Source organism: Takifugu flavidus, chromosome 1 (assembly GCF_003711565.1).
Source record: "Takifugu flavidus isolate HTHZ2018 chromosome 1, ASM371156v2, whole genome shotgun sequence".
NCBI lineage: Eukaryota > Metazoa > Chordata > Actinopteri > Tetraodontiformes > Tetraodontidae > Takifugu > Takifugu flavidus.
This window is the reverse complement of record NC_079520.1, coordinates 13,695,557-13,707,707: the sequence shown is the minus strand read 5'-3', so window position 1 is coordinate 13,707,707 and position 12,151 is coordinate 13,695,557. Positions and strand designations below refer to the sequence as shown.

The window sequence follows — 12,151 nt, the reverse complement described above, 5'->3', positions numbered from 1 at the left end:
GTTCTCAAATTACACATAAACAGGTCAATATGGCAATATTTTGCCTTTACGTGGACATAATAATAATAAAGATGAGTTAAATAATGAAATATGATTTGGTGATAGGTGGATTTCTTTTTAGGTAAACAGAAATATTTGCATCTGTCAATCGTCGTGGGTTGCAAAGGGCTTTTGTATCGATGACGCACGAGAGACACCCGTTCACCGGACCCGAAGCCCTCGCGACGCCGGGTGAGAGGACAATTGGGCGACAACGAACACGTGATTGTGACGTAACCCGGAAGTGGTGGACATCAAGCTGTGTATTTGTTGACAGCTCAGAGTTCTCCCTCTGCACACCTCCGTGGCGGCTTTCTTTGGCTAAAAATATTCAACGGATCTCTTCAAAGTTTTGAAACGAGATGAACTATCTTTCCTAAAAAGCTGTTTCTGTAATGTATTATGGCTGAGAAGATAATTTAGGAAGATAAGCTAAAATGAGGCTTTATTAGCACCTGCCTATGCCTTTTAATGCAACCTTCTCAGTAGCAGCGTGTCGTCTGGTGTCAATGGCAACTTTATGATGCCTTATCCTCGTTTGCAGATGCAGAGTTAATGTCTATTTGTGTTAAACTCGTGGCTTAGCAATTTAAATGTTTGTTAACCAGCTGTAAAGGAAGCTAACATGTAAGCTAACCAAGACCAAAGACATCTGGTAGACGATAAAGAAGGTATGTTCCAAATAAACGTGCCCTTCTTCTAAACAGTGACATGTAAATGGGAATGAGACGTGCCGCTTATCTGCTTGTATTATCCTCCTTTCCACCAGGGATCGGATCACGACAAAGAATGATCGAACACCTCGTGCAAAATGGCATTATGTGAAGTTTACTGGGATCACCAGATACCGTTGCCAAAGCCTTTTTTAATCCATGCAAAGGTCACCGTCGCCCTGGTTGCGCTGCTTTGCTTCATTAACAGCTATGATGGGGAGTTTGTCTTTGATGACTCAGAAGCAATTGTCAACAACAAGGTATGTACACGTCTTTCTAACTACACATGTAGTTATATATTGTATCCATATATTGTAATGATCACAGTTTGGGCTACATACTCAGTCTAATACCGTGTTCCTGTTGCAGGACTTGAAACCATCAACTCCCCTGAATAACATTTGGAGCAACGATTTCTGGGGAAGCAACCTGAGCAGCAACTCCAGTCACAAATCCTACCGCCCCTTAACTGTTCTAACATTTCGGTAAGCTACTTCCTTTCACAAAATAAGTGATTTTATCACAACTGAACAATGTTGGTCTATACTTTGTCAGCCATCAACAAGGCTCCTGGTGCAGTTTTTAAGATATTTTATTACCATTTTCTAAATTTCAGGGGAACTGCTTGATATTGTATACATACCAGAACTCCAATGGTTTTTATTTTAAATAAAAGCATTAATTTGGTTGATGTGAATGTATTGTGCTTGGCTCTAAACCAAAAATAATCTTAGATTTACAGTAAACTTTGGCTAATGGTGAATATTATCTGAAGAATTTTCTTTTAAATTTTACCTTTACTTTAGTCCTCCAGCATCAACAACGCATTGTAAGGCATTATCTCAATTATCTGTTTGGAAGGTGAGATGAAGAGCAGCTTAAATCTGCTTTAGTTCCAGCTGAAGTGGTGTAATATACCTAGACATGTCATATCAGTCATCACAAATAAGAAAACATCCCTTTACTGTTTTCAGGATATTTATAGAAAACTACATTAGTAAAAGGTATCAACTGAGCTTGCATTGAGTAGGGCTGCAGCTATTTAATATTTTGGTGATTGGATATTCTGTTGAAAATTCCTTTGATTAATTGGAACATACACATTTTTTCCTGTTTAGGGCACATTGATACCATATATATACACACAAGAAAATGTCATCATTATTGCTACTTTCCCTTGACTTTTCAATCTTCCCGCTCCTTCACTCAAACATCTCTGCTTCCTCCTCCTTCGTTTGCATAAGCACATTGTGCCACATTAACTGTACCCTGTGCAATATTCTGTGCTTTGTGCTTTACATTCAAATAAATGGATTACTTTAGATTTTATTTGCCATTGAGCTATTTGAGCTATTTACTCGAGAAATTGTTTTATCCTTACTATTGAGTTTTCATCTAAGACTGTATAGAACAAGGTAAAAATGGAAACATGGCTCTGGTGCGGCCAGTATAAGTGTTGCCTTGCTAGTTATAAAACACTGAACGTCTTAATGAGAATTGTATAACTTTTTTATTGTTATATTTAGCTCACCACATTTCTTCTTTTCCTTTTTAGGCTAAACTACCTCTTGGCTGGAGGCTTGAACCCTATTGGCTTTCACGTGCTGAACATCATCCTCCATGCTGCCATATCGGCACTTATGATCAACGTGTTTGCTATATTGACTGGGGGACTTGCATATGATGACAAGGGAAGGATGTTGAACCTCGCACCCAAGACCTCTGTGCTTGCTGGCCTCATCTTTGCTGCACATCCAATTCATACTGAGAGTGTAAGTTGAAATGGGAAACTTCATCTTTGTTGTTTTTAAATACAATTCTGAAAACACAAATGCCAAACTTTACATTAGCAATACAACATAGAGCACATAGATAATGTCCACTAGTGGAAATGCACATTTGTTTTAAGTTATATATACTCTGGATCCATTTCCTGAACAAAAACTCCATAACATAAGGACGATGGGGCTAATCTGCATGCGGCGGCATGGCCCAACCTTTAGCTGTTTTGATATTCTTAATGACCCTCACTGCAGCGTCTTAGTTGCCGAAGAAAAATAAAGCTCGCTGAAAAGCAACAATCCTCCGTCTCGTTCTCTTAAATCATGCAGGTCAAGGACTGGGGGAGACCTGGGGGGTGTGAAGCAGGCACAATGCTGGCTCGTGCCTGCTGTATGTATCAAAGCAGGCAGCCCCAGGCTGCCAACCATAATGTACACACACAAGGTATATAAAGAGACAAACACGAATGAGCAATATTGGTTACTGAGTTTTGTCCTTCCTATTTTAATAAGAATATGTAACAGGGGTAGACTTGGTTTAAACATGAAATATTCAGCTGTAGTTCTGGGTTTGATTTCAGGTTGAGGCTTTGCCATGTCATGTTGTTCTCCTTGTGCACGTGCAGGGCTTCTTTCCACTCTAGTTTCCTCCCACACTCTAAAAACATGCACATTAGCTTGATTGGAATCGCTAAATTGGTTCTAAACTGGGGAACTCTCCACAGTGCATTTGTGCCTTCCACCCAAGAGCTGCTGGGCTCGACTCTCGTACCTCCCATGACCACAGCCGTTAACAGAAAATGGCGGGGCTGTTTTGATGCTTCTTTAGGGGATTTTTTGTCTTTTTTGTCTGCCAACTTTTCTTCTCCTTTTCTGCAAGGTGGCTGGTATAGTGGGTCGAGCAGATCTTTTGTGCGCCGTGTTCTTTCAGCTCTCCTTCATAACCTACTGCAAAGCCTTCAGCAGAGGTAGGCGCCCAAGTATTTACCCTTTAATCCTCCAATGTTGCAGAACCACCACTACTGACAGTCAGTATGTGCTAATTAAAATAATAGCTGCTGACATCAATCATTAAGCTACTTGTTTCTTTACAACAGTACATTAAACGCCTACATTTGAAGGCTTGTGTTGCTCTTTGTGTTCTCAGGGAGTGGCAGAGATGACAGGTTTTCTGTCCAGTGGGTTGTGGTCAGCATCTTGCTGTGTGCTGCAGCGATGCTCTGTAAAGAACAAGGCATCACCGTCTTGGTACAAAGTCTTTTTTGTTGTTTTGATCGCATCACGGTGTGAGTTTAGCTTTCATTGATCTTAACACTCATTTGGTGGCAAGAAAACAGCAAATGATTTGATTTGGTCTTTGTGCTCCTGATTCCGTGAAGAGAAAGCCCATAATGTTTCATGTTTTCATATATTGTGTGAACAATTGTTAGGCAAGTTGTATTTTTGAGGATTAATTGTGTTACTGTACAACAACAGTGCTCTTGGTCAATCCAAAATGATAACAGACCCTCAAACCTGAACATCTAATTAGTAAATGGGAAGATTTGGCTTTCTTAAGTGAATATATATCTGCACAACCTTATTAGGCAACTAGTAGTGTGCAGAATTATTATGCAACTAAATGGAAAAAACAAATATTTTCCCACATCACTTCTTTATTTTCACCTGTTAAAGTGAGAATAATAAACTCAAAATGTACAAATATGCATTTCTGAAAGGAAAAAAAACCCAAACTCCAGTGACCGATATCGCCACCCTTCTTTTTGAGAACAGTCTCAAGCCTTTCATTCATGAGTCAGTCAGTTCCTGATCAACGTTGTGTGCAGCGTCTCACACACCGTTCAGAGAGGTGTACTGTTTACCTTTACTGTACATTTCCTGCTTAAGAAGGGCCTAAAAGTTCTCAATAGGGTTTAAGTCAGGTGAAGAAGGGGGCCATGTCATTTGTTTTCCATCTTTACTGGCCATCCACGCAGTGGAGTACTTTGATGTATGTGATGGAGCATCAAAATCTGTCCTCTTGAAAGATGGTCTTGGTTCCATTTTCGATTCGAATTTTTGACTTTTCAGAGTCAGTTAAATCTCTTTTTTGACCCATTTTTCCCCGAGGAGAAGAATCTGCTTAATAATTCCGCACACCTTGATGTAGGGTGTTGATCTCCTCAGCCCACCCCCCGTATCACATCACCTGATATACATTACAGTCAAGTTTATACAGTCTGGACTTGGAAATTATGGATAAAAGGATGATATGGTCAAAATAATCACTTGCCTAATAATTATGCACACAGTGTATGTTCAATAACAGCTTAAAATCTATTTTGTTCACTGACCTATGTGCATTTTAAATGCCATTTACCTTAATCTACGCATGTTTCTTTAGGGTGTAAATGCAGCTTTTGATGTCCTCCTGATCTGTAATGTTAATGTGTATGAACTAACCCAGAGGCTACTCCGTAGAAAGAATCCACTTGCTGTGAGTAGCATTTCATATACCACCCCCCACCTTCTTTCATAAATTATAAACTCTCTTCTAAAATTAATGTCACATGGAATAAACTGTCTGCATTAAAAGATATGAAATTTACCTCATTACACCCAGTAAAAAGCTACTGGCATAATGACTGAGCAGTCTGCCTTTATTGATGTGATTTGCTTGTCTTGCAGTTCAGTGAAATATTCCAAAAAGGACTGCTGACACGACTGGCTCTCATGGGTCTGGGAGGCCTGGCGATGCTTTATGCACGCTGGAGGATCATGGGAACAGGACCACCAGCATTCACTGAGGTCGACAACCCGGCCTCTTTTGAAGAAAATGTGTTTCTTAGGGTGAGTGAGGTGTTTTAAATGCTGGTTGCAATCAAAGAAGGTAGTAAAAAAAAGTAAATTATTAAAAAAAAATCTGAATTCCCGCTTTATTGTGGACAGCTGCATTCCCATTGGATATTTTTAAACACAGTCCTTGATTTTGATTGTGATTTTTGACATGCTTCTCATGTTTCCCGACTTCCTCCCATCCTGCGGCCTCCTGTTACTCCGTGATTGGCAGATAGTGAACTATAATTACTACTACTGTCTGAATGCCTGGCTGCTGCTGTGTCCCTGGTGGCTGTGCTTTGATTGGTCCATGGGCTGTGTGCCGCTCATTAAATCAGCCACTGATTGGAGGATGGGGTGGCTGTTGCTGCTCTGGTGCTTTCTGATAGGCTTGATAAAACAAGCCTTGTACTCGCCGGACAGACAGAGAAGGAGGTAAGGGAGCGCAGTCATTTGTTTCGCAGTTGTAGATCAAACATGTTGGTCATTCTAGTTCTACATTGGCTATCAAAATGGTTTGACAAGGAACCATGTGAGCAATTTTATCATATTCTAACTTCCTTCTCTTCCTGCCAGGACGACGACCTTGGCATTGGTGCTACTGGTCGTCCCTTTCTTGCCAGCGTGTAACGTTTTCTTTAGGGTCGGCTTTGTCATTGCTGAGAGGGTCCTTTACCTGTCCTCTGCTGGCTACTGCCTCCTATTGGCCTTTGCCTTTGGGCACTGCTGCTACCGCTGGTCAAAATACAGGGTAAAGTGTGGATAATTGCGTCTTCCATATAAGGCAGTGATACAGGAGACTATCATCACTAATTCTTCACCCTGTCCTTAAAAATGTCATCATCTTCATCAATTCCATAATAATTCCAATAGAAACAACAAAACAGAGGGTCTGCATCAGTGTTTTAATTTTACATCCTAGTTTTTAACAGAAACGGGCCTAAACCATAATATGTTATGGTATATTATTATTAAATGCAATCCAATTCATTTGTGTCACATTCTGTTAAGCAATTTCTTTGTATAATAGGCATTGCTATTGGTGAGCACTGAAACATTAATCAGCGTCTTTTCACACACGCTCTAATCTCTAATTGCAAGCGCAAAGATAAAAATCTGACCTTGATTTTTCAGTAAGATGCTTTGCCTCATTGCAGCATTAATGGATCCATAATTCAGAGATCCAGATCAGACTCAGACAGAAGAAATGCCTCATGACCCACCTGTGAAAGGGATGATAGCAGCAGGTGGCGTGTTATTTAGATGCTATCTATGTTTGATGGCGTATAAAGTTTTCACCTGTTATTTTTTAACTCAGGGGATAAAATGACTTCCTGTACCTGGCTGACTCGTTTTCTTTCCCCTTTCCTTGTAGAATCTCCTGCGTGTTTGCATGCTCGTGCTCCTGTGTTTCTACATGGCTCGCTCTGCTCTCCGTAGCCACCAGTGGCAGTCAGAAAAAAGGCTCTTCACCAGCGCTCTGTCCGTCTGTCCCCTCAATGCTAAGGTGAGTCTGCTTTTCTATTTACAGCATGCCTCGCATACGCAGGCTGGACGTCAGTGTTCACCTGGCTGACTGATTCAGGTCCATTATAACGTCGGTAAGAATCTGGCGGACCGGGGAAACACCACTGCTGCTATTGGATATTACAGAGAGGCCGTCAGGTGAGTGCATTCATCCAGTCAGCCTCTGGCTCTTTGAATCATGACCCCAAACAGTACGTGTGCTGGGCCATGAACTCTGATTTTCTGCTTCTGCTGTTTAGGCTGCACCCTACTTACGTCCATGCTATGAACAACCTTGGGAATATTATGAAAGAAAGAAATGAGCTGATAGAGGCAGAACAGCTGTTGACAACAGCCGTTGCTATTCAGTAGGTCACCCAGCCAGCAAAACCCTCCCTTTACACACATTTATAAACCTCTTCTCACAACTGATTTTGCCATGTTTTCTGTTAACCATAACCTTTGTGACCATCTGTGAAGGCCTGACTTTGCTGCAGCGTGGATGAATCTGGGAATAGTTCGGAACAGCATGAGGAAGTATGAAGATGCAGAGTACAGTTATTTGAATGCCATCCGCTTCCGGAAAAAATACCCGGACTGCTACTATAACTTGGGACGCTTGGTGAGACCATGAGCACGGTTTTTATCTGGTGATAAGCAGATGCAGTTTTGTCCGTAGTAACTTCTGAGCCTGTGGACGGGATCCAGTTAAGCGTATACCTCCACATCTGTTCTTATTTGTGAAGCCATTCAAGCTCTGTGTGGATTAGGCCAGAATTTGTCCAGGGATCTATGAATTGGCTGTCTATAAACTATCCCTGTGCAGATTCTGCTGCTCGCTTCAGGTACATTTCTCGAAGAGACCGTTCGCTTGCAGTGTCAGCACAGGCCGCGGTGCGTTTATGGTCTCAAAGCTTAGTAAGCAGTGGAGAAGTGGGCTTTCAGTGGACCTTTAACCTGTCTTTGGCAGCTTCCAAAAAACTTAAAGCAGTCCCTGGAATCTTGTTGGTGTCCCTCAGTATTCTATCCCTCTCTGGCACCGTCACTGCCAGATTTAACTGTGACCCATTGCTTTTATTCTCTGTAATGGATTGAACCTAACTCAGGGATGTCCATTGACTGGGAATCCTCCTTTTATCTTATGTATTTTCCATCTTATATTTAGCAAACATAAATGGTTCCCATTACACTAACTGATCCACATGAAAGCCCACCCTTTGATAGCATTGTGATCAGTATTTGCTCTGCACACAATGACTCTTTGGGTCTCTTGTCACAATAGTATGCTGACCAGAACAGACACGTCGATGCTCTAAACGCCTGGAGGAACGCGACCATGCTAAAACCAGACCACAGCCTGGCATGGAACAACATGGTCATTCTGTTGGACAACACAGGTATCAGACCACGCACAAGCAAAAGGCTGCATGTGCTGTGGAACCTTCACATCTGCTCCCACTCTAAACTGCATTTACAGTTTCTTTTCAGGACAAAGAGCACAGCACATGTATTTTCCCCTCTCCTCTAAAGGGTTGTTTACATCTAAAGCTCCTTCTGTTCAGAGTACAGCTTGTTCCTGCACTAACAGCCAAGAAACACAGCATTGTTATTTTAGAAAGGCAGGAAATCTAAACGGCCAACAAGATTAGACCGGAAGAGCAGGAATCAGTAATGCCTGAAATTTATGTATTAAAGCTTTGTGTTGTGAGTTTTGAAGGCACTTCCCTGCCGTGTGGAGAATGCTCTGATTTCCAAAACGCTCGTGCCATTTTGTCAGAAGCTTCTCCCATAGGGGCGGAGTCTCTGCAGGAGGCAGTGGATCTGTCCAATCAGGGCCCAATATGTTCCTGATCAAAGATGGGCGAGCACCACCAGAACAGCGCCCCCTCAGAGTTCCCCCGCCACATTTGTTCCCCAAACCTGACAGAAATAATTCCCCCCCCCTCTCTTCCCAGCCTCCTCACCAAACAAAAAAGAGAGAGTGGGAGAAAGGAGAACAATAGGTGTCATTTACCAATAGCACTGGGATTTTGTTCTCTCTCTCTTTGATGCTCAACCCCCTCCCCGTTATTTATTTATTTATTTATTTAATCATTATACAAACAAAAGGCACAATAGCTGTAGTCCAGGCAGATGCACTTAGACACGGTCACATATGCAGCCAAATGTTGGCAAGCTGTGTCTGGAGGGTACGGGCCATGACTCAGGACATGACACTGGTCTGTCTGAGGGTCTCTCTGCCCTGACTCTCTCTCTCTCTCTCTCTCTCTCGCTCTCTCTCTCTCTCGCTCTCTCTCTCTCAGCTTATTCCATTTGTAACCAGACGTCAGATGGGTCTGTGACGAGGATCAATAACCCAGTGAGCCCTGGGTTCAACCTTAATTAGGAGACTAAACCTCTCCCCATGTAGAGAGGAAAAACTGCTCTAGACACTGCAAAAAAAAGCCAAAGCGATTTGTCTACGTAGGCGCAGTAGTTGGAGAATCCATTTTAAATGAGTGTTATGAAGAGTCAGATTTCCATGCGTTTGCAGAGTGCAATGCCGCTGGTGTTACAGCAGGTGTCGAGCGGCGTCTACCTCCGGTTAATGAACCCCCCTGGTTTGCTGCACTTGGTCCGTAGGTAACTTGGGTCAAGCGGAGCTGATCGGCAGAGAGGCTCTGAGGCTCCTCCCCAAAGACCCCACCATCATGTTTTCATTGGCAAATGTTCTGGGGAAATTACAGAAATACAAGGTCAGTCAGCAGAGCTTTATTTTCTGATCCTTTTATGACACAGCAGTGACTTTCTTTCAGCCTGTTTTTCTTTATCTTTGTTTTGCTTGGAACCTTCCAACACTGAGTCCAGTCCTCCTCCAAACGCCCACGCTAATAACAGAAAAGACTTTTAAAAAAACAACTCATGGAGGCAGAATTCTGAGCACCAATTATATTTAAAGTTAAAAAAAATATATATTACTAACAGAATTACTCTGCAAACAAGTTAAGACTGATTATAAATGATCAAGGAGCCTTCGTGCAGAGCAGAGCAGAGCAGCTCACGCCTGTTTATGGTGGTTGAGGATGTGGCTGCAATTGTGTAGATTATTTACCTGCTTTTTTTGTCCTCAGGAGTCAGAGGGCTTCTTTCTGCGTGCTCTTCAGATCAACCCAAATGCTGCCAGTTTCCATGGCAATTTAGGTGAGCTACCACAGCTTGAGTTTTTTTTTTCCTTCCACGTACTGAGCAGGCACCCTTCCTAAAATTTCAAATTTAAAAGAATCGTTTCGGATGCAAGCGGGTGGAGTCTGATTAGATGCCTGCCTTTGTAAATGAATAGAGGGTCATTGAAGCGTTCTTTTTCCTTTAGCTGTGCTGTATCATCGCTGGGGGAAGCTCGAGCTGGCAGAGAAGCACTACGAGCTGTCTCTTAATTTGGACCCCGAGGCTCCCGGTACCAGAGACAACTATAACATGCTGCGACGCAAAATGGACCAGCTTAAACAGCTCACACCCTGAGGGGGCCCACAGGAGCGCCGACCCTGTGGAGTTTCTCCTTTTATTCCGTTTCACGTGGTCTTATTTTATCACACTAATTTTGCCTTTGCCCTATTTGTAAATAAAGAAAGTGTTCCGTGGGTCAGACTCGTGCTTCAGTACTTCAGGAATAGATACCTGAAAGTTGACATAAAAATCTAAATTTGTTGTACAGCTGCATGATAGGTTATTTTAAATTATTTATTACTTGATTTATTACTTATTATCATATAATTAGGATTTCATTTCATTGAGCTCTTTATATTAATCTGTTGATTTATGAATTGATTACATCTACACCATTTGTGCTGTGGATGGTTTTTAATTTTTTTTTAATTCAAATCCTTTAATTCTTGATTTCTTTTTTTTAGCAATAGAAAAGGACGCGGTTTTGATAGCATTTAAAATCAATATCATAAATACTCTTAAAAGGGAGAGAAAAGTTGGAGTCTGAAGAGATGGGAGAACATTACGAGGGTTACCATTGCTGCTAGCGCGCTGAAATCACACTGATAATCACTCATCTAGATTTTCACAATGCAGTTTCCATCTTTGAATTTTATTTTAATACTCAGTCCGATTTCATGGGTTCAAGATGCCTCTGGAGCAGGTGTGTTGCGTGCCTCTGCTGTTTTGCTGCCCCATTCAAAGGCCATGTGGAACTGATCCGCGGCGAACTTCGGCTTTCATCTCTGACCCTTTGTTGTGTCAGCTGGCCACTCTGGGTCCACGCTACGTGTGCAACCAGAGGATCTGCTGGAAAGACTTTATTTGATTTGGCTCTTCTTCACCGGTTCCAAATGTTTCGCCTCTCCAAAAGCTGCCATGGACCGAGAGGGCTTTCCTTTGTAACGTTCACGCTGTTTGAAAGACTTCAGCTGGTCGGCGCTGACCGCCGGTGGGCTAATTCAGTTAAGATTTCAAAAATAAATCAGCCTCTCCTGTTTTACTTTTAAGTGTAGAGGCACCTGGAGGTTGAAAGTGTGCTCCTCCTCTCCACGCCTCCTGAAGCCTCGGTAGTTAATGGGTGAAAGGCCCACTGGTCGGCCGAGGCAGGAAACCCGCAGCCAACGCACTGTGAAAACAGCTCTTTAGCAGAGAACCTTCAAAGGGTCACGGGGAAGATCTCCCCGGGGACGACACGTGCACGCACACACGGCCCCGCTCATCTTGAGGAACGCCGCCGAGGGAAAAGGTGACCCCAGTGCGAAACATCAATCAACAAGTGTGCGCCAGGGGTCAGAGTTCGGCACACTTTTATTTTTTCACCTGCTTCCTACAGCTCGCGGGGAACGTTTGAAGCTCCGGTGGGCTGGTATAGCTTTGCTTTAGTGTCCACTCTGGTTTGCTTTCTTATACAGTACAATAGAGCAGTTGGTGCTTTGATGCTCGGAAGATGTTACTGATACACTCCTCGGGGGGTGCCAGGGCACGCATGACACCCACGTCCTTGTGTATGATATGTGCAGCTAATCACATAATGAGATTTCCTGACCGGCCGAGGTTTTTATTTTCACAGCTTTGTAAAGAGCCATTATTTGGTAAATACGCTATATCTGAAGGAGCAGAGAATAGCTTATACAGGGCGCACACTCACCGAGGACGCCTTAATCTATTTATTTATTTTGAGCCAGCTCCGCTCTCGTGAAAGGCCGGCACGGTGAGAGGATTCCGTGCTAGGGAGCGACCGCAGACAGAACCAGATCAGAAGGGTCTAAATGGGGACATTTGCGAGTGGAAGCCTTTTCCCCTCATATTATTTTTGTTCATGCAGTGTAA

General features: G+C 42.7%; 1 protein-coding gene and 1 long non-coding RNA gene across 6 annotated transcripts; one reads left to right on the top strand and one right to left on the bottom strand.

Moving 5' to 3' along the window:
• The first annotated feature begins 276 nt into the window (after positions 1–276).
• Positions 277–10,473, top strand: tmtc4 (transmembrane O-mannosyltransferase targeting cadherins 4). Of its 5 annotated transcripts, XM_057039939.1 has the most exons (18): positions 278–710; positions 809–1,012; positions 1,122–1,237; positions 2,308–2,524; positions 3,414–3,501; positions 3,681–3,781; positions 4,917–5,009; positions 5,201–5,362; positions 5,583–5,785; positions 5,927–6,101; positions 6,726–6,857; positions 6,936–7,015; positions 7,117–7,224; positions 7,337–7,478; positions 8,139–8,253; positions 9,479–9,591; positions 9,967–10,036; positions 10,206–10,473. In XM_057039939.1, the coding sequence occupies exons 2-18, from the start codon at positions 851–853 to the stop codon at positions 10,352–10,354; spliced, it is 2,226 nt and encodes a 741-aa protein (XP_056895919.1). In that variant the 5' UTR covers positions 278–710; positions 809–850; the 3' UTR covers positions 10,355–10,473. The 5 variants fall into 5 exon arrangements, with proteins under 5 accessions (XP_056895929.1, XP_056895936.1, XP_056895952.1 ...); XM_057039949.1 differs by lacking the exon at positions 4,917–5,009 and having other exon boundaries at positions 277–710; XM_057039956.1 differs by lacking the exons at positions 3,414–3,501; positions 3,681–3,781 and having other exon boundaries at positions 277–710.
• Positions 6,237–10,207, bottom strand: LOC130529591 (uncharacterized). Its single transcript, XR_008951619.1, has 2 exons — positions 9,948–10,207; positions 6,237–9,723 (listed from the first exon to the last, which is right to left on the bottom strand). It is a non-coding gene; the product is annotated as an uncharacterized LOC130529591 (long non-coding RNA).
• Positions 10,474–12,151: the final 1,678 nt, after the last annotated feature.

Bases quoted from the DNA above. Each gene is read 5' to 3' on its own strand.
- tmtc4 (XM_057039939.1), top strand. From the start codon at position 851: ATGGCATTATGTGAAGTTTACTGGGATCACCAGATACCGTTGCCAAAG. The intron at 3,782-4,916 runs GTACAAAGTCTT...ATGTTTCTTTAG, and splicing joins AACAAGGCATCACCGTCTTG to GGTGTAAATGCAGCTTTTGA. The intron at 5,786-5,926 runs GTAAGGGAGCGC...TCTTCCTGCCAG, and splicing joins CCGGACAGACAGAGAAGGAG to GACGACGACCTTGGCATTGG.